Source organism: Epinephelus fuscoguttatus, unplaced genomic scaffold (genome assembly GCF_011397635.1).
Source record: "Epinephelus fuscoguttatus unplaced genomic scaffold, E.fuscoguttatus.final_Chr_v1 AP022699.1".
NCBI lineage: Eukaryota > Metazoa > Chordata > Actinopteri > Perciformes > Serranidae > Epinephelus > Epinephelus fuscoguttatus.
The window spans coordinates 742,275-765,889 of record NW_026057521.1 but is presented as its reverse complement, the minus strand read 5'-3'; the positions used below and the strand labels follow the sequence as shown (position 1 = coordinate 765,889).

The 23,615-nt window shown below is 39.4% G+C and overlaps 1 protein-coding gene across 1 annotated transcript; it reads left to right on the top strand.

The window, feature by feature from the left end:
• The first annotated feature begins 648 nt into the window (after positions 1-648).
• LOC125885360 (germ cell nuclear acidic protein) lies at positions 649-19,470 on the top strand. Its single transcript, XM_049570853.1, has 6 exons — positions 649-1,610; positions 11,392-11,492; positions 12,217-12,285; positions 18,319-18,370; positions 19,035-19,071; positions 19,156-19,470. The coding sequence occupies exons 1-6, from the start codon at positions 1,091-1,093 to the stop codon at positions 19,211-19,213; spliced, it is 837 nt and encodes a 278-aa protein (XP_049426810.1). The 5' UTR covers positions 649-1,090; the 3' UTR covers positions 19,214-19,470.
• Positions 19,471-23,615: the final 4,145 nt, after the last annotated feature.

Here is a 23,615-nt window from a genome sequence, read left to right as displayed (position 1 = left end):
TGCCGAATACAGCCGATGGGTTCCGAGAATGGTCTAAGGCAAATGCTGGACTCATGGTAATCTACAGGAAAAGGTCAGGGAGTCACTAAAATCATTAATAATTATTCTCTGAGAGCATAAATATCTATGCCAAATGTCACAGAACTCTGTCCAGTTCTTATTGAGATAACTCACTCTGGCGACAGCACTGGGCAGATAAACAGACTAACTACCAAATGATCTACCAACATTGTTAAAACCCAGGCCCTGCTGCTAATGGCACATTGTTCAGCCACCTACTTCAAAAGATAGACATTTCAAATGTTTCGCCTGTACTATGTACAACTATATGTCCAATATCCCCCCATCTCTACACCAACTCATCCTCCCCCTTTCTCTCACAGTATATGGTCATCATTGCCTGGGCCTACTTCTGCTGTGGTCCTCTTTCAAAGTTAAGCTTGAACATTTGTTCTAAAGTTAAACTTGAACATTTGATGATGATGGAAAAGCAAGTATGCTCCACTCGTTCCTTATACCCCCCTCCAATCACTTCCCTCTTCTCTCAGTAACTTAACTTATGGATAGTGCAGGCCTGCCCACCAGCATTTGCCCCTGTCAGTCAGCCTGAATGCCCCCCTTCTTCTCAGCTAACCCCATAGGTTGGTCTCACTCTTTTTCTGTCGCTCTCACATTAGTCCTGTCTGTGTCCCCGGTGTTGACCAGTTAGTGACAGCTCTCCTCTCAGCTTTTTATTGCAGTCTTAACTGATCACACAAGTGCTGCACTGGACTAAAAGTGTCTTGTTGTGGTCCCAGATTCAGAGGGAGGACATCGTCTTTTCTTCGGATCATTTTTGCCAGGACTTTGGAACAAGTGTCTGGATCTCAGCTTGGAATATCTTCTTTGCACTGGACCAGGACTATTGGATTCCATTATAATTGGTGTCCATTTCCTACTGTGACCCTCTACAGTGGGTAAACCACTGAGTGGTTTCAATTTGTGAGGTTGTGTGTGTGTGTGGGACAAATAGGCAAAGTGCTGCAGTGCTGGACTCCTGCAGTGATTCCAGATTAATTCCTCATTAGTTGGCCCTGTCCTGGCTGTGAACATGGCATCACTGAGAAGTTTGATTCTTGCATTGCTGCTGGCGCTGCTGTGCTCCTTCCACACCCCGTTGGCTCCCACTGCCAAAGCGCAGGATCTGCCATTCCGCTACGAGCAAGGTCTAGTAGCTGATGATGATGATGATGACGACGACAATGACGACGATGACGATGACGACGACGACGATGACGACGACGACGATGATGACGATGACGATGACGACGACGACGACGACGATGACGACGATGATGACGACGATGATGACGACGATGATGACGATGATGATGACGATGATGATGATGACGACGATGATGAAGACGACGACGATGAGGACGACGATGATGATGATGATGATGACGATGATGATGATGATGATGACGATGACGACGACGACGATGATGATGATGATGATGATGATGATGACGATGATGATGACGATGACGACGACGACGACGATGATGATGACGATGACGATGATGATGACGATGACGACGACGATGATGATGATGATGACAATCATGAAGGTCAGTCACTTTAAATATACAGCATTTTATGTTTGCTCATATTGCTCTGCCTCTTCCATGTTTGCATATATGCAGAAATCTGCACCTGAAACTGCGTAGTGTTAAAGCATCAGCTGTCACTGAATTTGTCCCTGTATGATGGATTTAAAGTTCAAGTATCAGTGATGGCTGTTGCTTTGACATGAGGTTGATGATACGTTTCAGGTACAAATATATGCACGTATATTACAGGACAGTGTGCGAAAAGGGGAGGGGCTAAGACACATATTAGCCACTCCCCTCTCGTTACATTGTTACAACCTGATCATCTCTTTGTCAGTTCTTACATTAATGTCTCAGAGCTCATAGGTGAACAAAATCCCTCCTCCACCCCTTTCCAGCTGTCCATTTCCTTTGCTGTCTCTGACACTGTGTTCTTCTCCCTGCTTAACTAGAGTTATGAGCAATCTGGGGAAATTGAACTGGCCCATCTGAAGTCCAACTGTCCGAAGTCCTTCGTACAGTACACTAGATATGAACTTGGGGACTGCAGAAGCATTGATTTGAGAGAGAGAAAGAACAGAAAAACAATTTCACACAAACCAAGCATGACTTGGAAATCAGTCATTTGGGGTCACTAGTCTGAGATCTTTTGATTTGTGTTTCGTTTGAAAGAATGGTTCCACCACTAGAATCTTCCTTTCTCAAATTGTTTTGGATCAGCATTTGTGTCTTTATGTGAACCTACAGAGAAAGAAAGAGAGACAGTGATATTGTGGTTGGGTTGCGGGATGTGGATGCTAAAGAAACAGACAGAGGGAGAGGTGCAGGAGGGCCACAACATAAATTCATTCACTTAAAAGCTTAGAGTACAGACAGATGTAAAGTTTCTCTCTTTCTCCATATCTCTCAATCTCTTTCTTTCTCTGTGGAGCATTTATGCCGCTGTCTGTTGAAGAGCAGAGAATGTATTTTTTAAGTCTGGTGTGTGCACTTGTAAAATTGCTAAACACAGATAACAATAGAAAAACTTTCAGTGTATCTATGAACAGTGTAATACTCATACCTCTTTTTCTTTTCTAAAATGTTAATGTTCTGAATCATTAGATAAAATAATGTTTGATGCACATGTCATTAGCTTATATTAATATTGAATATTTATTTTGAGTTTTATGCAACTCCCCCCTCACTATTCCGCTTATTTGGCACTGATGTAATTTAATACAAATATCTGACTCATTTGTGAAACTAGGCTAAACAGATGTAGTACTCATTTGTTGTGAAATGTTACAACAGTGGATTTGCTGATTACTTTTCAGACCTTCAGGGAGAGAGTGTTTGGGAAAAGAGAGAAACATCTCTTTCTATAGAGGAAGATAAAGAGCCAAGGGCTGTCAAATGTCAAATAGTCAAGAGATGAAATGGTTGTCTGCTTTTTTTCTCTTCTTGTTTGGCAACAATGTGATTATGTGAGGACTGTAAACATTCATGTATGGAAACTATGACAATTACCACTGTCCATATGTCTTTAACCCTACTTTCATTCATAAATAAATCAAATGATCAGAAAATGCGTAAATGCAAATCTGTTACCAAAGACTTGTGTTAGAGCTATTAAACTGCATGGAGAGCATCATTAGGCCTGTAAAAATGTATTTGGCCATATTACCTGCATAAGGACCAGAATGCTGAGCTACACACATTTGAAACCTGTAAGTACCTGTTCTGACCACAGCATGTTCTATATGGACTGTGTTTTATAAATGCTTGTCTGGGAGATTACAATAGTGGGGGGATACAACAGTTGGGCACAAATGTAATATGACTGCAACAGTCTTAATTAAAATTAAGATTCTGACACTAATTTTAACATCTGAGTGGAATATTTTCTTTGGTGATTTTGAAAAAGGGAAATACAGTTCCAACAAATCATTGTAGTAATGATTAAGCCAGCCTGTGAAAATGTAATAGACACTAAAAATTGAATAGTCAAACTTCCAAAGTGTAATTTTGACTGGTGATAACAAATGTAGTAACATTCTTATTCTGTCAAGAAGTCATTTGTAGGGATGCACAATAAGGATTTCGTTGTAGCTGATACTGATGACCAATAATTACGTACTTCTCATGGCTGAAGCAGATAAAATATCCAACAATTTCATATTTCTGTATTTAAAAAAGAGATTTATAGGCTGTAGTGCAGTGATACTCAACTTATGGCCCGTGGGCCAAATCTGGCTAGGTGGTCCCTAGCCATTTTCTAATTCACTGTGAAAATAAATTTCACTCTGGGATTTTCTTTTTTTGGCAATTAATATAAGGTGCCAGTATCAGTGTAAGTGCAAGTTACTCTCAAGATGTAAAATACTACATATTACTGGTTACATTCATTTGAAAGTAATAAATTACTTTACAATATTACTCTCTGTGTAAAATAATAAGTTAGTTATTACACTACTTTTGTGTTATTTCACCAAAATGACATCAGAAGAACTAATGTTCATTTTAAATGGATGAGGGTCATGTTGTTTTACAGCAGGTTATAAAAGCAGAGAAGCTCCAGTTTATTACAGATCATTTCAAATCCAGTGCTGCAGGTCTGACCCACTTATGCATTCACATACATGGTTACCCCTTTGTATTAAAATCCCCTGCTAATGTTAATAATATGATTGATTATAGAACAATTACATGTAAATAGCCTAGGCCATTTATAATAAATTAATATCCTTGGGTCAGACAGAGGATCAAAGTCTGATAATCATGAGATACAGGTACATATTTGCGGGCCTATGATATGAAACACAATAAAAATATACTGAGGTTAGACCAACAAATGGAATGATGCATGAGTCAGTCACTATGTCAAGTGCAAATTAATACACTGGAGCTGGAAGACCCACCTGCCAGTTCCCAGTGTGCCAGTCAGCTACAGCAGCACCAAAGAGAGAGTTATGCATAAGGACAGGACTGTGTGCCGGTGTGGCTCTGCAGTTGTAGGGGATGCGAATGGAAACACATCCAACATATACTAACATCACCCAGATGTAAAGACAGCTGGGAACAGGAAAAAAACAAACCAGAGGCCAGCTCTTTAACCCCACTGCTTTCAGGAAGCCTTAGGGTGCAAAAGCAGAACGGGATACATTGTAGATGTTGCAGATATATTAATGGAAACACACTGAACATGATAATACACAGTATGGCATGACCCAGATGTGCCGATCACCGACGGCACCCTTCTATAATGTAGTCTGTAATGACAAGACACAATAACTTTAAAGGGGTATTATTTCTGGCAACTTGTTATATTACTTTGTCACTGCTAAAACGTAATACATTACTGTGATGTGTTACCTCTGCAACATGTTCCCCAACACTGGCCAGAATGCATAAATAAGCATCAAATTAGTGCCACAGCACCAAATTAGTGGATCCCTGAGGTTTGACCAAGCCTGGAATGTCCGCAGATCCTAGAAATGACCCTGTGTACATTTGCAACGTTGTGACTAGCCCCTGGCCTCCTGTTCTGTTGCAAAATGGCCCCCAGGCAAAGCATGTTGAGTATCGCTGCTGTAGTGTATGCCCACCTAAGGGTAAGAGAGGCCAAGTTGTAATAAGCAAATGTGGATGATGTACTATTCCATATCCCTGACCTAACCAAATCTTTTATGGAGCATTTTGCCCAAGATTTCAATTAAGCACTTTGACATTATGGCCTCTAGTTTCGCAGACCAGGCGAGGCGGAGGCGCAGCGCACCTGCGCTTCACCAACTGGGTGTGTCAGGCAGATTTTGCAAGTTTGGCACACCGTGTGCGCTGGCGCAGCTACTCCTCTTTCCCACCCCCATCCCTCCTACCTGCGCAAGTCAGAAAGAGGGAGGAGAGAAGGCGTGGAGTGGGTTTTACACAGCAGATTCACATCACACCAATCAAATGAGCCCCTCTCCTCGCCCTTAAATGCGCTGCGCGAAGGTGTAATAAGAGTTTACTCAATTCGCCATGGCAGAAGAGAGCAGCAGCGCCAGATGGCCAAACTTCTCTCAGGAGGAAACTCATGTTTTGGTCCGGGAGGGCCAAGCTGGCAGTGTCCGAATATATACGGAACTGCAAGCAGACCTCCATGGGCTGATGATGCAAAGGTAGCCTGGGAGGAGGTCACCACAATTGTAAATCAATGTTGCCCAGATACACTGAGAGCTGGCTCTCAGGTGTGAATGGAAAAATTATAAGCTCATTTGCATGTCAGACTAGACTAGACGCCACTGCATGTATAGCCGAACTGACAGCTCTCTGACTGATCCCCGCCACCGCGGCCACGGTGTGCTAGAAAGACCCAGTGGCAAAGAAGGTCAGAGCCACTGTCACCTTTACAGCAACAGAGAGAGCACAGGTGCGACCGGGGTGCGCATCAGAGGCCACGATGCGCGTCACCACTTGGACCACCTCACGGGGTAGATGTAATTTGTTCCTGTGTAATGAAAAAGAGTACCACATGAAATGACAATTACATTGAACACAGTGGTATTCCAGTCATTATTTGTGTGGCCCACCTGCATTCCAGCTCTGTCATGCCCAAATAGGATGCCCTCTGACAGTACACAGTCTCTGCGTAAGTCCTCCTCCTCCTCCTCCTCCTCGCAATAATGTACTCCATCCTTGTAGATCACGTTAAGCAAGAGCATTTTAACATTTGTATAGGCAATCACATGAAGCACGTAAACCCTTAAGACACCGAACATAACTTACAATTTGTTGACAGCCTTTCTCTTGTGCGCTCGCGCTCTCTCTTTCTCTCTCGCAGTCTCACTCTGTTTCTTTTCTTTTGACTTTTCTAAGGTGACAGATGCTGAATATATACTCCCTATCTGATGCTGTGGCTGTTTGTGGTTGGCTGAGAGGGATGTGAACACATTAGTTTGCAGCTGTGTTAATCAAATTAGGTTGGGTTTCCATTACGCGTGCCAAACGGTGCCATTCCCTTTTGATCTGACATCAGATGTGACAGGACAGTCGATATAGAGATACATTTATGTGCAGATTGCAGATAGTCGTATTGAATAGTGGTTTTTGTGGGTATTTATTGCATTGTTAATGTGCCTGACATTCTGGAAACCTGCCTGTGAGGTTTTGGTGACGTGTGTGCACTCTCCGCCGGTCAGCCAAACTTCCGCTACACCGGCTGCGCTCCGCCTGCGCTGACAGTAGACCTGGCTTCAGCTGGCGAGCTTTTAGCGCACCTTCGGCGAAGCCTTTTGGCACAACTGTCACTGCGCCAAGCTGGATCTGTCGACACCTCCCCCAGCTGTGCTGCCACACCCATCTCAACGCACCTCAGTCTGCTAAACTACCAAAGTGAGCGCGCCTTGGGTTGCTTTTTATAGTTTAAAATATGTAAACTCTGATCTTATTGTAGAGCTGCATGCAGCATCGATTCACTCAGTCCCTCCTTGAGCTGCTCTGTCTCCTTCTGTATTTACCAAGAGACAGTAGCGCACCCCAGAGTCCGCCTACAGGCACATACAGTGACAGGACTAGCTGTTAGCATCACAGGACAAACATTACTTAACGGTTATGAACGCATTAAACAACATCACATGACTAACGTTACCTAATGGTTAAATAACAGAGTCAAGCCCTGTCACTGTGGTTTGTGGGAATGTTTAACAGCTCAGTGGTGAATGTGCCATTGTGTTAACTCAAGGCCTCCCGGGGTCTCCCGGCAAGACCGTTCACCAGGAAGGCCGCAGCTCCAGTTACGGTCCTTCAGCGCTGCATAAACAGTGCTATGGCTGCTACAGACAGGGATCAGACCCCTGGCGCAATCGTGTTGTCCTTCTCTAAAATTGTGAAAAACGTCCACCGGTGAAAAAACATGTTTGACTCTCCAGTTAGCGTGCTGCCGGCAGTTAAGTCAGTGAAAGCAATTTGGCTTTGTATTACTGGCTTTATTTATCAGCTATAATTTAGTAGTGGAATAATAAATAATAATATAAATTTCCCATTATCGACTGATAATCTATTGACCTGATCTATGTTGTGCATCCCTAGCATTCTGCACCATATTTTTATTTTGAATTTGCTACAGTAGTGGAATGTGCTATAGCTACATGCATTTACATAATTCTCTACTTACGCACAATTATGAGGTACTTATACTTCAATATGTCCCTCTTTTGCCACTTCATGCTCCACTACATTTATCTAACAGCTATATTTACTACACAAATTCATATTTCACATCCAAAACATATCACTGGCTTGTGTAAAATATATGTTATAGATTTCAACAACTCAACAGTATGTAAAATAGTTAATGATAATTTTTCTCAACACCTATAACATTAAAATGCTGCTTAAAGGTTAATGTGTAAGTAATAAAATTCCACCATTATAATCTACAATAAAATAAAATTCTGCTGCACAAGTACTAATACTGAAGTATGCTTGCCAATAATACTCTACTTAGTTTTTCTTAGATACCATATTGAATGTAGAGCTTTTACTTGCAAATCAGTATATTTACATTGTGCCTTTACTACTTAAGATGAAGTAAAGGATTTGAACGTGTCTTTCACAACTGTTGGTCACCATAAGTTAGGTTTGAAGGCAGACTGAGTGGTATTTTCCTGAAACATTCTGTATAGACTCATATAAAAGTAATCCCTCTCAGTCATCACTTATGACCCACTCTGAGTGTGTGGTGGTGTATTTTTTTGCAGAGACACTGCCCTGTGCCTGTATTTTCCTTTTTGCTGTGTTTGGGACATTTCTGGGTTTCAGCTTTTGGGTTGTGAAGTGTCGTCACCTGACCACTGTGACGAGCTTAATGGTTGGCTTCTATAAAAATGTAGTGAACAGTTGCCAGATCAAAAGCGTGCGTCCAAGAGGAGCCGCTGAGCCGGGGAAGACGGGCCAACTTTGTTGTGTTTACAAACCACAACTGACAACTCCTATTCATACTGCCTTAAGTTGAACCTAACTTCAGACTGAAAATTCAATTCAATTCAATTCAATTTTATTTATAAAGCCCAATATCACGAATCACAATTTGCCTCACAGGGCTTTACAGCATACGACATCCCTCTGTCCTTATGACCCTCACAGCGGATAAGGAAAAACTCCCCAAAAAAAACCCTTTGACGGGGGAAAAAAACGGTAGAAACCTCAGGAAGAGCAACTCAGGAGGGATCCCTCTTCCAGGATGGACAGACGTGCAATAGATGTCGTACAGAACAGATCAGCATAACAAATTAACAGTAATCCACATGACACAATGAGACAGAGAAAGAGAGAGAGAGAGAGAGAGAGAGAGAGAGAGAGAGATGCAGGTAATGACAGTAGCTTACAACAACATTATTGAAAGTAATAATATTATAGTTATAGTTCTGGCTACTGCGGTACAATATGTTGAAAGTATGTATTAATATCTGGCAGTATACAAGTGTGACAATAGTCATATGTGTATAATAACAGTAGAAGTATGACTAATGACTAATGATGGCAGCAGCAGCAGGAGGCATCTGGCAGGACCACGGCAGCAGCACAACCACACACGTCACGCTGTCCAGGCACCGCTGCGATATGAGTTAATCTGAGAGACAGTGGAGCACAAAGGCTCTGGAGAAGAAGCCGAGTTAGTGACATCCACAATGGCCGAGTTAGCAAGATGCAGTAATAGAATACGAGAGAGAGAGAGAGAGAGAAGGAGAGAAGGTGCCCGGTGTATTATAGGGGGGTCCTCCGGCAGACTAGGCCTAAGTCAGCCTAACTAGGGGCTGATACAGGGCAAGCCTCTGCCAGCCCTAACTATAAGCTTTATCAAAGAGGAAAGTCTTAAGTCTAGTCTTAAATGTGAAGACGGTGTCTGCCTCCCGGACCGTAACAGGAAGATGATTCCACAGGAGAGGAGCCTGAAAAATGCATTCCAAATGACAGCCTCAACTCAAGATGAAATGAATTAGATGAAGCTACGCAGATTTATTCTAAATTACTACTGAGCAGAAAAAGGATCAACCAGTGACACAATGTAGTGTAATGCAATAGCCACAATAGTCACTAAAATGTTACTTCTGTTGAGACTGCAACACGGCTCATTAAGGGGGGCAAAAAGTGAGCTGTGGGCCCCTGACTATCCTTCCTCTCACTCTTTGCCATCATGTAAAGTTGACACAGTACACAGGCCGAGATACTAACCTATTCTGGACTCCAACCTGGCCCCAAGTTTTACCCATGTTGTGGTAATTTGATCAAACATTTTTTATTTTGGAATGTGTGCCATATGAGTACAATATCAATCAAAACAACAAAGGCCTTCAAAATTGTATCCCCACACAAGAGCCTTTGACGGAATGTCCTGTTTGTTCAGTTGGTGATTCTGTCTTGCACGGAAAGATGCTTTTGACATTTGTTCACTGTGTTAACTTGGCAAAAAATTTTGAAATATCAACCATCTAATGTGATCCACACCAGGTACTATCTCTCAATGCATATACATGACATAAGAGAAAGTGGATTTATTGTGTTAGACCAACTAAAACCAGACTTTTAAAATAGATAAACATGTTAGTTTCACCCACATAATGTGATTGGGAGTTGAATTCCTCCTGCATGTAGACAGTCAATCGGACCCAAACTAGCCTCACTGCTCTGTGCACGCTCCACAGTTTCCACCCTGGGCTTTGACCCGGAAGTTGAATAGCATTAAATGTGTAACAGAGGAAGAAACCAGTATCAACATGGTGAAATCTACATCCAGAGGCATGCATTTTTGGATGGATGAAAGGTACAGAGCCTGTAAAGTTGTCCACCACGGTACTAGTTTGCCACTGGCTAACCATAGCTAACTTGTTTGTCGATTGTTTGGTCTATGACATAATAGGTCAACCAGAAAAAGGTCCAGTACTAACAAGCTCAAAGTGGGCATATCTCCACCTATCATAGTGGAATCGGACATACTTCAGTTAATAAATCGATTCCCCTCCTGTGCTTGTATACTAAGACCAGGACAGTAGTCCAATTAAATGGCCTAGTTGAGCTATAACCGTATCTCCACTTAATTGTACATGCAAATGCACCATCTTGCTAATACCAGCGTTTGTGGAGTGAGCGTTGACAACAATGAAAAATCAGAGGATTGATCGCTCACAGTGTTGAGGGGTTTCTATTTATTGGTTAGTCTGTATACATAACCATACACTTTCAATTTTTAAATCACATCCTAGAAATTTTGATCTGTGGCACAGCAGAGACAGGGCTGTTCCTAATATTTGAAATTACTGTCATAATAATGAGGAAAATAGTGATTCATTTCCTTTAATCTGAGTTTGATCGACAGGGATGGCATGCTCATCCCTGTTGATTAAAGGATTTTTATTACATTTCAATCAGAGTGCCTCAGACTGCCTCAGACTGCCTCAGACTGCCTTTTTGGCACTTTTTCCAGCTCCTTTATTGATCAATTTCCTATGTCTTGAAGAGCACCTGATTTTTTTATACAAACTTTTTGAACAATCTTTACATTTTTATATTTTGGCATCTCTCCTGACCCAGATTGCAGCACTCCCACTGCTTCGCTTCTCCACATACATTTTATATTCTGGCTTTGTATAGGCGTCATTTGTCTTTAAAAAGTGTCATGTAAGTTTGAAGTTACTTTAAGATTAATGTAAATTATAATTAATAGGCAAACCACTATCACTTTATCATAGTGCAACATGTATTTGCATGTAGCAGTGATGAGTGTTAGATCTTTTAAGTATTTTCGTTTAAAAGTCATATATTTATTATTAATATTATGCAGATGATGATGATGACGACGACGATGACGACGATGATGACGATGATGATGAGGATGGTGCTTATCACAAGGGCTCTTTGTGCTCATATTGCGAATTCTGTGAGGTATGTCTGACACTACAACAGAAATTAAATGTAGTTATAAACAATAAGTCAGAAAACTAGAGACCTTTACAAAATGAGGTCAGTGAAATCCAAAATACAACAAACATCACAATATGTAGTGATGGGACACAACTGTGATTCAACAACTGGAACAGTTAGATTTTTTTTCTTACATTGAAAGGGAACAAGTGTCATGTGTTGTGTATTATGCAGTAGCGTAAGAAGGTTACGACGGGCACCAGTCCTATGATGGGCCCTAGAGCACGTTATCGTGCATGTATTGTCTTGACACAAATACAGACTTGATTGGACAACATCAACATACATTTAATTGAATAGTTTTTATAGTTTATTTATAGATTTTGTAGTGTATGTAGAAAAAGCATATTATTTTGTTCTAACTTGCTGCTGACTATTTAAAAAATATAAAAGAGTAAACCATGACATAGATGGGTTTGGCTTTTTGAGGACATAAATAGCAAATGGCATCATTTTTAAATCAGGAACATTCTTTTTTATTATTCCTCTTTGAACACAGTAATAAATTGAAGGTGGCAGTGTGAATCACTTGCAAGGACCCACACTCTCTATGGGCCCCTCCACCCCACAGGCCCCAGTGCAACCGCACTGCCTGCACTGTCTATATTTACGCCCCTGGTATTGTGCAACCCTTTCTAACGCTGCACTGTCTAGATTTTTTTTTAACGAAGTGTGTTTCTTTCAGCACTGTGACAGATGTGATAAATGTCCTTGTAAGAAGGGTGATGAGTCTGAACACTGTGAACACTGCAAGGTGAGAAAATACACATTATGTGACATTTGACTTCTGGGCCCAGCTGTTCAGAAGTAATCTGATCAAACTTCAGCTATTGAATTGGATCAAATCTCACAAATGGGTTATTCAAGAGAAAGAATGGATTCTAAAATCAGATTAGATCATGTAATCCAGTCTTGGTTTTGATCTGAATCAAACCGTCACTATGTGTTGTTCAAAACCCATTTGTAAGATTGGGATACCTTTGATCCAAAAAAGCAGGATTTTTCTATTCTCCGCAGAAGGCTGGATTCAGGGTAAATTGAGGAACAATATGCAATAAAACTTTTAAATTGGTCAATATATGCACATTTAGTTATATTTTACACTTGACTTAACCCTTATATTGACAAAGTACTTAAAGTACTCTCAATACATAAACAAAATTCAATCGACGTGGACAGCAAACTGTAAAATTTTCATAAAACTCCAAGGAACACCAGAGGAGGCAAAGGTGCTGGTCATCAGAGATATCACGGAACTGGACAAATACCAGTGATGAAAATTCTGATTCAACCTAACAGCATTCACTGAACAGTAACTGGAACAATGCTTGAACTAGAACAAGATATTGATCCAGACAAAAATTTCTTTAGTAATGTAAATAATACATGACACTGCTATACAGATGAACAGTATAACAGTAATGTTACAGCAGAGCATGGTATGTCAGTTATTCACTTCAGTAGTAGAAGTCTTTATGCTAATTACCAAAACATTGGAGAATATCTGAATCAGTTCAAGCAGCCATTTAAGGTCATTGCTATATCTGAAACCTGGCTTAATCTGAGAAGGGAACAGACCTGGAGATAAATGGGTTTGAATTAAATTACATGAACAGAAAAAATAAAAAAGGAGGGGGTGTTGCATTATATGTAAGTAACAAACTGAACTATAAAGTTGTGGAGAGCATGTCAACCATAGTTGATGATGTAATGGAATGTTTGTCGGTAGAGATTATTATGGGAAAACAAAAAAATGTGATTGTTAGTTGTGTCTACAGAGCACCAGGCTCCAGCATTGAAACCTTCAATAACTGTTTGGAGGGAGTTGTTGCAAAAAACAACCAAAAAGTTATGTTCCTATGTGGTGATTTTAACACAGACTTGCAAAACCTGAGCAAACACAAATTGACAGATGACTTTATGGACACAATGTATAGTTTTAGTTTATATCCATTAATTACCAAGCCAAGCAGAATTACTACACATTGTGCTTCATTAATTAACAACATATTTACTAATTGTATGGAAAAAAGTTTAGTAAGTGGACTGATGATAAATGACATAAGTGACCATTTGACTGTTTTTGTAATTTATGATTGTGACTGTAAAAAACAGAAAGAAGAACTTAAAATTACATTTAAGAGAATAAGAACTGATGATTCCATAATGGCATTCAGGGCGGAAATACAAGCTCAAAACTGGGAAAACCTATATAAAGAAAATAATATCAACATAGCTTATGAAGCATTTTTGAAAGTATTCCAGACATTGTGTGACAAAACCTGTCCAATTAAGCAACACAATATGAGACAAAATAATTCTAACAGACCATGGATTACAAAAGGATTGCAAAATGCCTGTAAACTCTTTGTACAGACAATTTATAAAGTGTAGATCTGAAGAGGCTGAACAAAAATATAAGAATACAAAAAATAAACTAACAAATATTATGAGGGGCGGCACGGTGCTGTGAGCACTGTCGCCTCACAGCAAGAGGGTTTCCGGTTCGACCTGGGTGTGGGAGCCCTTCTGTGCGGAGTTTGCATGTTCTCCCCGTCTCAGCATGGGTTCTCTCTGGGCACTCCGGCTTCCTCCCACAGTCCAAAAACATGCAGATTGGGGACTAGGTGGGATAGGCTCCAGCCCCCCCGCGACCCTCAAGAGGATGAAGCGGTTAGAAGATGAATGAAGATGAATGAAGAAGTGTTCCTTACTTCTTCTATATTGTTTAATATTTTCCATATTCCTTTGATATTATTTCTGTTATCCTCTAATATTTTGCTATAATAATCTTTTTGCATGACCTCATAATATTTCATTCATTCATTCATTCATCTTCTAACTGCTTCATCCTCTTGAGGGTTGCGGGGGGGGTGGAGCCTATCCCAGCTGACATCGAGCGAGAGGCGGGGTACACCCTGGACAGGTCGCCAGACTATCGCAGGGCTGACACATAGAGACAAACAACCATTCACGCTCACATTCATACCTACGGACAATTTAGAGTTATCAGTTAACCTAGTCCCGGAGAGAACCCACGCTGACACAGGGAGAACATGCAGACTCCACACAGAAGGGCTCCCACGCCCGGGATCAAACCGGCAACCCTCTTGCTGTGAGGCGAGAGTGCTAACCACCACACCACCGTGCCGCCCAAGGAACACTTCTACTAATAAAAATTATCCAGATTGCTTTATTGATGATAACAAAGGAACTGATAATATGAATGATGTAGTATGTGGGTTTAATGATTTTTTTTGTAAATATTGGACCAAAATTGGCGGAAAAAATCATAGATAAGAAATCAAAAAATGTGGTGGATGATGAAAAATATGTAACAAAATATCCAAACTCACTCTTTCTCCATCCTGCAGATTCAAAAGCAATGATAGATGTCGTGAACAAATGTAAAAACAAAACATCTACTGACTGGAATGGAACTGATATGTTTATAATCAAGAAAGTCATCCATAGTATTGTAAACTCACTAACCTACATCTGCAATTTATCATTCAAAAAAGAAATGAAAAGGTTAGATGATTTCATTAATAAACATAATTTATCGTCAGACAGTCAGTACGGTTTTAGAGCTAACAGATCTACATCAATGGCACTACTGGATTTAGTAGAAGAAATCACTGGTTGTATAGATAGTACAAAGTATACAGCAGGAGTCTTTATTGATTTTAAAAAAAACATCTGACACCTTGAACCATGACATATTGTTTAGGAAAATGGAAAGATATGGGATAAGAGGGGTTGTGTTAGAGTGGGTGAAAAGCTACAGGAGAAAGAGACAACAGTTTGTGCAAATAGGCAATCACGTGTCAGCATGCCTTGACATAACAGTTGGGGTCCCGCAGGGATCTGTTTTAGGGCCACAACTGTTTATTTTGTGTATAAATGATATATGTATGGTTTCACAAAAATTTAATTTTTTTTTTATTTGCTGACAACACCAATGTTCTTTGCTCGGGGGAAAATCTGCAGCAGCTTTTGAAGGAGGTCACATCTGAAATGGGTAAATTAAAACAGTGGTTTAACAGAAATAAGTTATCATTAAATTTGAATAAAACTAAATTTATGTTGTTTGGGAACAAAAATGTACAAATAGATATACAGATGACAGTTGATAATGTTGATGATGATAATCTTTGGGTGTGATCGTAGACGACAAAATCTGCTGGAAACCCCAGATTAATTACATAAGAACAAAACTGGCAAAGAGCATTACAATCCTTGGAAAAACAAAAAACTTTCTGGACCACTATTCCCTGCACATTCTCTATTCTTCACTTGTATTACCGTATCGGCTGTACTCTGTAGAAGTTTGGGGCAACACTTTCAAGAGCAACTTGCAGCCATTATGCATACTTCAGAAGAAAGCAATAAGGATAATACATAACGTTGGGTATAGGGAACACACAGACACACTGTTTTTAGTGTCCCATGCATTGAAATTTATGAATCTGGTCAAATTTAAAACTGTATTAATCATGTTCAAAGCAAGAAATAATTCACTTCCGGGCATCGTACAAAAATGTTTTGTGACAGGGAGGGGGGTTGTAACTTGAGAGGAAAACTTTATTAAACAGTGTGTTCATACAACTAAAAAAAGTCTGTGTATTTCAATGTGTGGGGTGGATTTGTGGAACAGGTTGGCAGATGACCTTAAAAAAAGTACAAATGTCAACCATTTTAAAAAACTGTACAAAAAACAAACCCTTGACAGGTACTTGGAAGAAGAAAAGCTGTTTTGGGGAACTTTGTATTTATTTAGTATCACAGGGTGTATTGTAAATATTTTAGGAATGTAATATAATTAGAAAATTGGGTTGTAAAAATGGATTAATTGTTGTATGTAACTATATATATATGTAAGAAAAGTTAATAGAGGAAATATATGTAAAAATTGGTGCAAAGAATTTAAGTTAATAGAAGAAAAGTGAAATAGGGGTAGGGACATTTAAGTTTTATTTCTACCTATTCCTTTTCGAACATTTTTATTATAGTTTTTTTGTTTTTGTTATCAAAACATTGTTTTAAACTTTGGTTCGAAATAAAGTCATTCATTCATTCATTCATTCATTCATTCATTCAAAATAAGCTAGCTATTATTTCCTATAAGCTACCTAAAGTATTTTATACCCATAAAATAATCCCCCATATAGCTGTCAATATCAAACAGTAGTTACTTAATTTAAACATTCATTTATCACTTTACAATTCCAACATGACAGTCAAAAGTAGTTTCCCACAATTTGTTGGGAACTTGTAGATCGAAGTATTAAAATGGCTACCAGAACTAATTAAGAATTATTCAAAATATTTATACATTATGTCAAATAGTATGATTTTCTTTTGTGGGGGCACCATTCCCAAAAAGGAAGAAATGGTAGCCAATTGATTCATTCAGTCTTATAAAAGACATCTGAATCTACTGCACGTCTGAAGGATACCTCCTCAGTTGCTCTTCCTGAGGGTTCTACCATTCTTAATTGCAGTCCTTTGATTGACTATGTGGTGCACTTGAGCAACATAACAAGGTGTGTCTTGATATGCAGCTAATTGTTTTGGAGGAGGGGTCTCGGGATCGTGTGATGGATCTGGAGCCATGTTTTGAATTGCAAGTTGTATCACAACAGCAAAACAGACACACCACATAAGAAAACAAAGGCCATACTAAAGAATAAGATGCTTGCATATATAAATTTGTTCAAATACATTGCGTGTCATTTTAAATTTGTTTGATCTTGATTTTTGGGGAAAATGACAGCACTAATGTAGACATCTCTTTAGATCATAGAAAGATCTAAATCATGAAACATAACTTTTAGCTGTGTCCCGGTAAGGATGGTGATGATCAGTGGGTCCATCTGGTCATCAGTCTGTCTGTCCAACACTTGAGAGCAAGATAATTTGACAACTACTGATAATCAGATTTTCTATTCCTCTTTTATGGCTCAATTGGATAATACATGCTCATTTTGGTAACCCCTAACCTTTCCTCTAGTACCAATGTTAGAGCAAAAATGTTTCCTTCTAGCACCCTGCGCAATGACAAGATATTGCTTGAAATTAGCTGTAAATATTCATGAATCTAAAACTATGACCTTTCCTCAAGCATTATCCTGAAAAAAGGATACTGTTTACACTATCTGTCAAAATTTCAACTTATGGCCCCGTAAAATTAGAATGTTGGGCGAAGTGTGTAGTGTTTAAGCAATTGCTAGGCTTCCAGACCTGTAAATCATCATTTGGCTTGATACCTCACATGTTTTGTCCTTGTGTCTTGAATTTTTTATCAGCTGCCACAACATTTTAATTTCCCTTTGGGGATCATTAAAGCTATCTAAAATAAATAAATAATAAGTTTTGACTTTTAATTTAAAAAAAAAAAAAAAAAAAAAAAAAAAAAAAACGTAAATTAAATTGAAAGTCAATTTAGACTTGGTAAGTCTCACCATATTGACTACGTAAATCAACGTTTTCACATCATTTTGACTTACCATGAGTATTTGTAGGTTTGTCAGTCCTTGCATTTGACCTATTTTTCCTGGCGGAAATGGGCTTCCACACATCTGCCATGAGCATATACAGGCACATGTTTTTGTGGCTGTATGAAGTAACCTATGGCAGTGTAGTCTCACTATTGGCAGGAGACAGGTTGGGAGAAGATAGCTCTGGGGTCAGACAAATGGATCAAGCTTCTTGTGATGCTATAGAAATGTTTATTTTAATCTTTATATCTGACTCTGTTCTTCTGTACTATCTTTCTTGTTCACAGATGTGTAATTTCTGCCATGTGTGTCCTGCCTGCCAAACACTTTGCCAGCCAGGTGAGTAAATACATAGCTGCCACAGGAAAAAACAACAACAACAACAACAACAACAACAACAACAACAAAAACAACACTGTTACATTATAAAATCAGAAAAGGAAAATTTTCTTGTTGCTCATTTTAACTGGTAATTCCTGTTATATGAGAAGAAGCTTTCAACTTGGAAGTTGAATCCTAGATTTTAATAATAAATAATAATAATAAATTTTATTTGTATTGCACTTTATATTAGAAAAAATCTCAAAGTGCTACAAAAAAGCAAGAAAACAACACAAACCAAACAAAGAGACAAATATAAAAGGCTAGTAAAAGGCCTTTGTAAAAAGGTAGGTCTTAAGGTTGCGTTTTTTTAAGATTTTAAGAGCTTTCAACTTGGGACTTGAGTATTAAAGAGAATAGGATGTCCCACACTACACTGATGGCTAAGGGTTAGGCAGAGGAACTAAAGATGAATGAATGGGGTGTATGGTTTGACCATGTCTTGGATATAAGATGGGTCTGAGCCATTAGCAGTGTGTTAGTTAAGCACTGGTGTCCTGGTGAATTCAAGCAGCCACTGGCAGCTGTGCAGGGAAGCTCTACCACTGATGAGGAATGTTAGATTTTGCTGTTTGTTGACGGAGGCGCCAGCACACACTTAACTTTGTCTTTTTCTCTATAGGAGGTTTTATTGATGAAGTAACTGGATCCATCTACAAGTAAGTCATAAATGCGCTGAACTGAAACCTGTTCAAACATGTATTAACATAGTCTGTAACCTTTCTTTGCTTCTCCATCCACAGAACTGTAGCTGATGTCTTTGATGATGATGATGATGATGATGATGATGATGACAACTGAACCCAATCATATGTTGCCACCATGTGGCCAAATTAATATATTTCACCTTCACTTCTGATTTTCATTGTTATTTTTGTCTTTTTCCTTGAGAATATTTAAGGTTTGCTCACCAGTGACCGAATAGAAATGTTAAAAGAATAACTAAATATATTTGTGTACTGTTGTAACTGATTAAGTCAAAGTCGCACTTTTAAGGAAATTGGAATATCTGAAGTCATATTTGGGACATGTTAAATAAAAAAGAGGGGACGTTTTCACTAGTTGATTTATTGATTTTAAAATGCTCACCAGACTGAGTGTATGATGTGCTGTATTCAATGAAAAGCCAATATGCAGCCTGATGTCAGAAAACAAGGAATTTCTAGCAGCATAGTAAAAGACTTGAGACTTGAGTCAGAGATAAGTCATGAATCTGATGACTTTAGACAAAATCAAAATAGACTTTCAACTCAGCTTTGATTTTAACACCAGTGACTCATGACTTCACTTGGACTTAAGCCTTTTGACTTGGAATGATATCATCCCCAAGAAAAAAATGTGTTATTAAAAAAGCCTGCTAAGAGTCAACTCTTCAACACCAGACATTCTTTCAATCTTACAGGCTCCACATGTGATAGAGGTATTAACAAATATTTTGAGAGCAATAGCCATAAAAATGAGGATTAAAAATATCAATGAAAAAAAGCCTGCATTATGCTAATCATTATGAAACAAACCGGGGGCAGACTGAGGCTGACATCATATAGCAGACTGATGAAAATGGTTCAGATATTTAATAGTCTATGTTAGGGTCAGTCCTAGCATTTCTGGAGCCCTAGGCAAAATCTATTTTGGATGCACCCAAAATCAGCCTAACTGGATTATATCATTAGAATCAAAAATGATACTAAACACCTTGCTTTTTTTCCAGGAGAAGAGGTTGCAGCAAAAGTAGTAAGGCTATTGTTTTCTGGGAATGCATCTCCCAGCTTTTGTTCAGTGTTTCCCCATTTAATAGTTTCCTATGACAAATGTAGCGGTGGCGACTGCTTCCATTGTCTTATTTTTGAAGAGTAAAATCCTCCTTAATCTCACAGGGACCTCTGCTGACAAACTCTGTTCCCACCTTATCTGGCAGGGCTGGCTAATCATCAGCCAATAGGTGCTGCCCATGCAGCAATCTTCGAGACTGAAAAATGAAGCCAGTGTGGAAGTGCCAAAGACTGCAGTTCCTCTGATTGCCACTTCAGGCTGGCTCTGAAACAGAGTCAATCCAAATAGACTCCCATGTTAAAATGCCGGGCTTTACAGCCGAAATAAATATGTTTACAGCCTGGTATAAAAAACAGTTTTGGTCTCTAAAGCTAAATTTCAACATTCATGAAAACTGTACGGGTGGTGAATTTTAATATAACTTTCCAGTTTACCTTTTATCAAGGCTTAAAGTTACTTATTTAAGGGCAGGGCCATTTAAGTGACAAATAAACACAAGAAATTTGTGCCCTTTCTCTAGAGCACAAATTTCTTGTGTTTATTTGAACTTATTAAGGCTTAAAGTTACGCATATTTAAGGGCAGGGCCATTTAAGTGACAGGCTGTCTATGAGGCATTGCTACAGTCTATGAGTCAGATTAACCCCTCACTCCTCCGCAGCTACAACCTCTTGTCCAAAATGGTCACTTCTGGCACCAAAAAACCAAGATGGCTGAAATGCAGAACCCGAGGCTGCAAAATGGGAGTCCACAAACCATTGGGTGATGTTCTTTATATTATATATTGAAGAAAGACTTGATGACAAAGGATCGATCTTGCAGCCTTTAGCGGGTATTTTATTGTAGACAAAGCGTACACTTCACACCACACAATGAGACAGCCCACAAAAGCAGTTTACCAAGTACTCATACCACTCCTCAGATAAACCTGCCGTTTCCTAGAACTCGCTCATATGTTTATCTCACTCAGCATTCCACTACACTTTGTTGCCAACCACATCCTTTTTCCAACCAAAATGTTTTCCATCACAATGTTTGCCAGGTCACTCTATTTTAAGGGCTGCAATATACTTGCTGCAAACAACGCAAACGCGACCGCATCATGGCTGCCACGCGTTATCTGCGTTTGTTTGACGCGTCAAACGCACATCTCAACGAGAGGCACCGCGACGCGTGCGTGAGATGCACGCAGTGACCCGACCAGATGATCAGACCAGACCATTCTTCTTCTTCTCATGAGATTCTTCACGATTTCAGGGTTATATTTCTGTTGTCTGCCCCAAGTGGTGAGTGGTGTATTTTGGCTGCATAGTGCTGCGTACACAACGCGCCGTGTCTATGCACATGTAGTAGTGTGATGTTGTTGTGCCGTACTATGAGCAAGGCAGGGAAGCGCAAACTTTTATTTTGAAGGGTAGCGTTTTTGCTGTCATGTTTTTCTTTATCCCTGGACTCTTGTTGATATGCTGGGAGAAAATTGTACTATTATAAATGTTCATATTAATGTTTTAAACATATGTTAGGGAAAAGGTCTGATTATTACTGGAAGTATAGTGAATATTTTATTTTCTAAAACTGCACTTACCACGTTTCGTTGGGTTTTACTTCCTCTTTGCTCCGTGACTTTTCCCAGAAAGGTAAGCATTTCTGCTGCTCTTCGTATTTTCATGGTTTTTGTTGTAAAAGTGAATTTAAGTTACTCAAAAATACTTGTAAAGCTGGTGTAGTCACAGTGTTATGTTGTAGAACTGTTATGTTGTTTCTTTTCATGCATAAACTTGATAATTAGAGGAGAAGTTGTCGGGGTCTGTGTGTGCTGCAGGGCTGCTACATAGCTTGTCACGCTAGAGTGTACTGTTGAGACTGGTTGTTAACAGGAGACATGTAGTGACTTTCCTCATGGTGTTACAGAGCACCGAGAGCATGTATGAGAAAACCTGTGAACACCTGTGAATGTTTCTTATCTATAATGCAGGTATGTGCGTTTATGCAAGTTATTTTTTTAATTTCTTTGATAAGAATTTCTTTAAGTTGATGTAATTTGGATTTTATTTGTTTTTGTTTATGCTATCACGCATAACTCTCTTTGCTCCATGACTTTTCCCAGAAAGAGCACCGAGAGCATGTATGAGAAAACCTGTGAACACCTGTGAATGTTTCTTCTCCATAATGCAGTTGAATAAATCGTGTTGAGACCATTCCGGAGTGTGTCTTTTCCTACATAACACAACGCAGAATTAGACCCACTACACATAGACATGGCACGTTGTGTACGCGTTGTGTACGCGTATGTTCGATCAAGCAGCAAGTATATCACGGCCCTAAGACTTCTCCCCAGAGTGAGACCATTTAAGATTGCTCAATTTCTGATAATCAACTTCTGCCTAATACTTGACCTTAAGATTCAAGTACTTCTGGGCCTCATTCTGGGCCTTTCGCCACCACATATTCCCCCCTTTTCTACCAATTAGGTATAACATACATAAATGATTTCAAATGGCCATATTGCTGCTGCTGTCAGATTTCATGTGCCCATACAAATGTGCAAGGTTATTGATCTGTGTTTGTGAAACTGTCCTATAATGTTGCTGTTATCTTGCCATGATAAATGTAAAATTGAAAAGTAAAAATACCTTTTAACTATGCTAATGCGCAATCAGAAAATTCACTTAACCATAGCAACCTACACAAGGCAAGGTTACACAAGGTAAAGGTTTACTCTGTGTAATAGTGAAAAACCTGTCAGCTGCTTACAGGAAAACTCTCTTACGGACCCTCCCGCTGGCGACCTTCAACATGAACCCATCAATATTACATACAGTGATTTTACTGATACATAGCATCATCAATAGGTAATCAAACAAGGATACAAATCTGAATTAACTAAAATGAACAGTAAGTTAGCAAATCATATGTCATGTGATAGAACACATGTAATGCAGCACTGTGATGCAACATAGTGTGTGAGTAGGGTGTGATGTATTGTGGAATTGTATCAACTTGAGTAAGGTGATGATGTGATGTGGTAATTAATATATGTTGATGTAATGTAATGTGGTGTGTGTCATCTGCCATGAGTCCTTGACTCCTTGGAGTCATCCTGCATAATCCTCAAGTTGAATCCATACCTTCAATGTGCTGAAACATTAGAAGTTCATCTTTTTATTTTCCAAATTTCTCTGAGTTCATTTCACAGTTCTTAATCATTTACTTCGTCTGCGTCCAGAGGATCATCAGCATCATCCAAGTAGGCAGGGATGGGGAAAAAATCTGGATATCTCTCCCCGATCTGCATCATTCTTCTGATCGAGATGGATTTGCACTGTTCAACATGTGAGCCCGTTGGAGACCAATCACAAGAATCATCTGTTTGTCCAGAGCCATCTGGCACTGCCTCCTCAGCATGGTGATGATCAGAGGTGTAGTGGTAA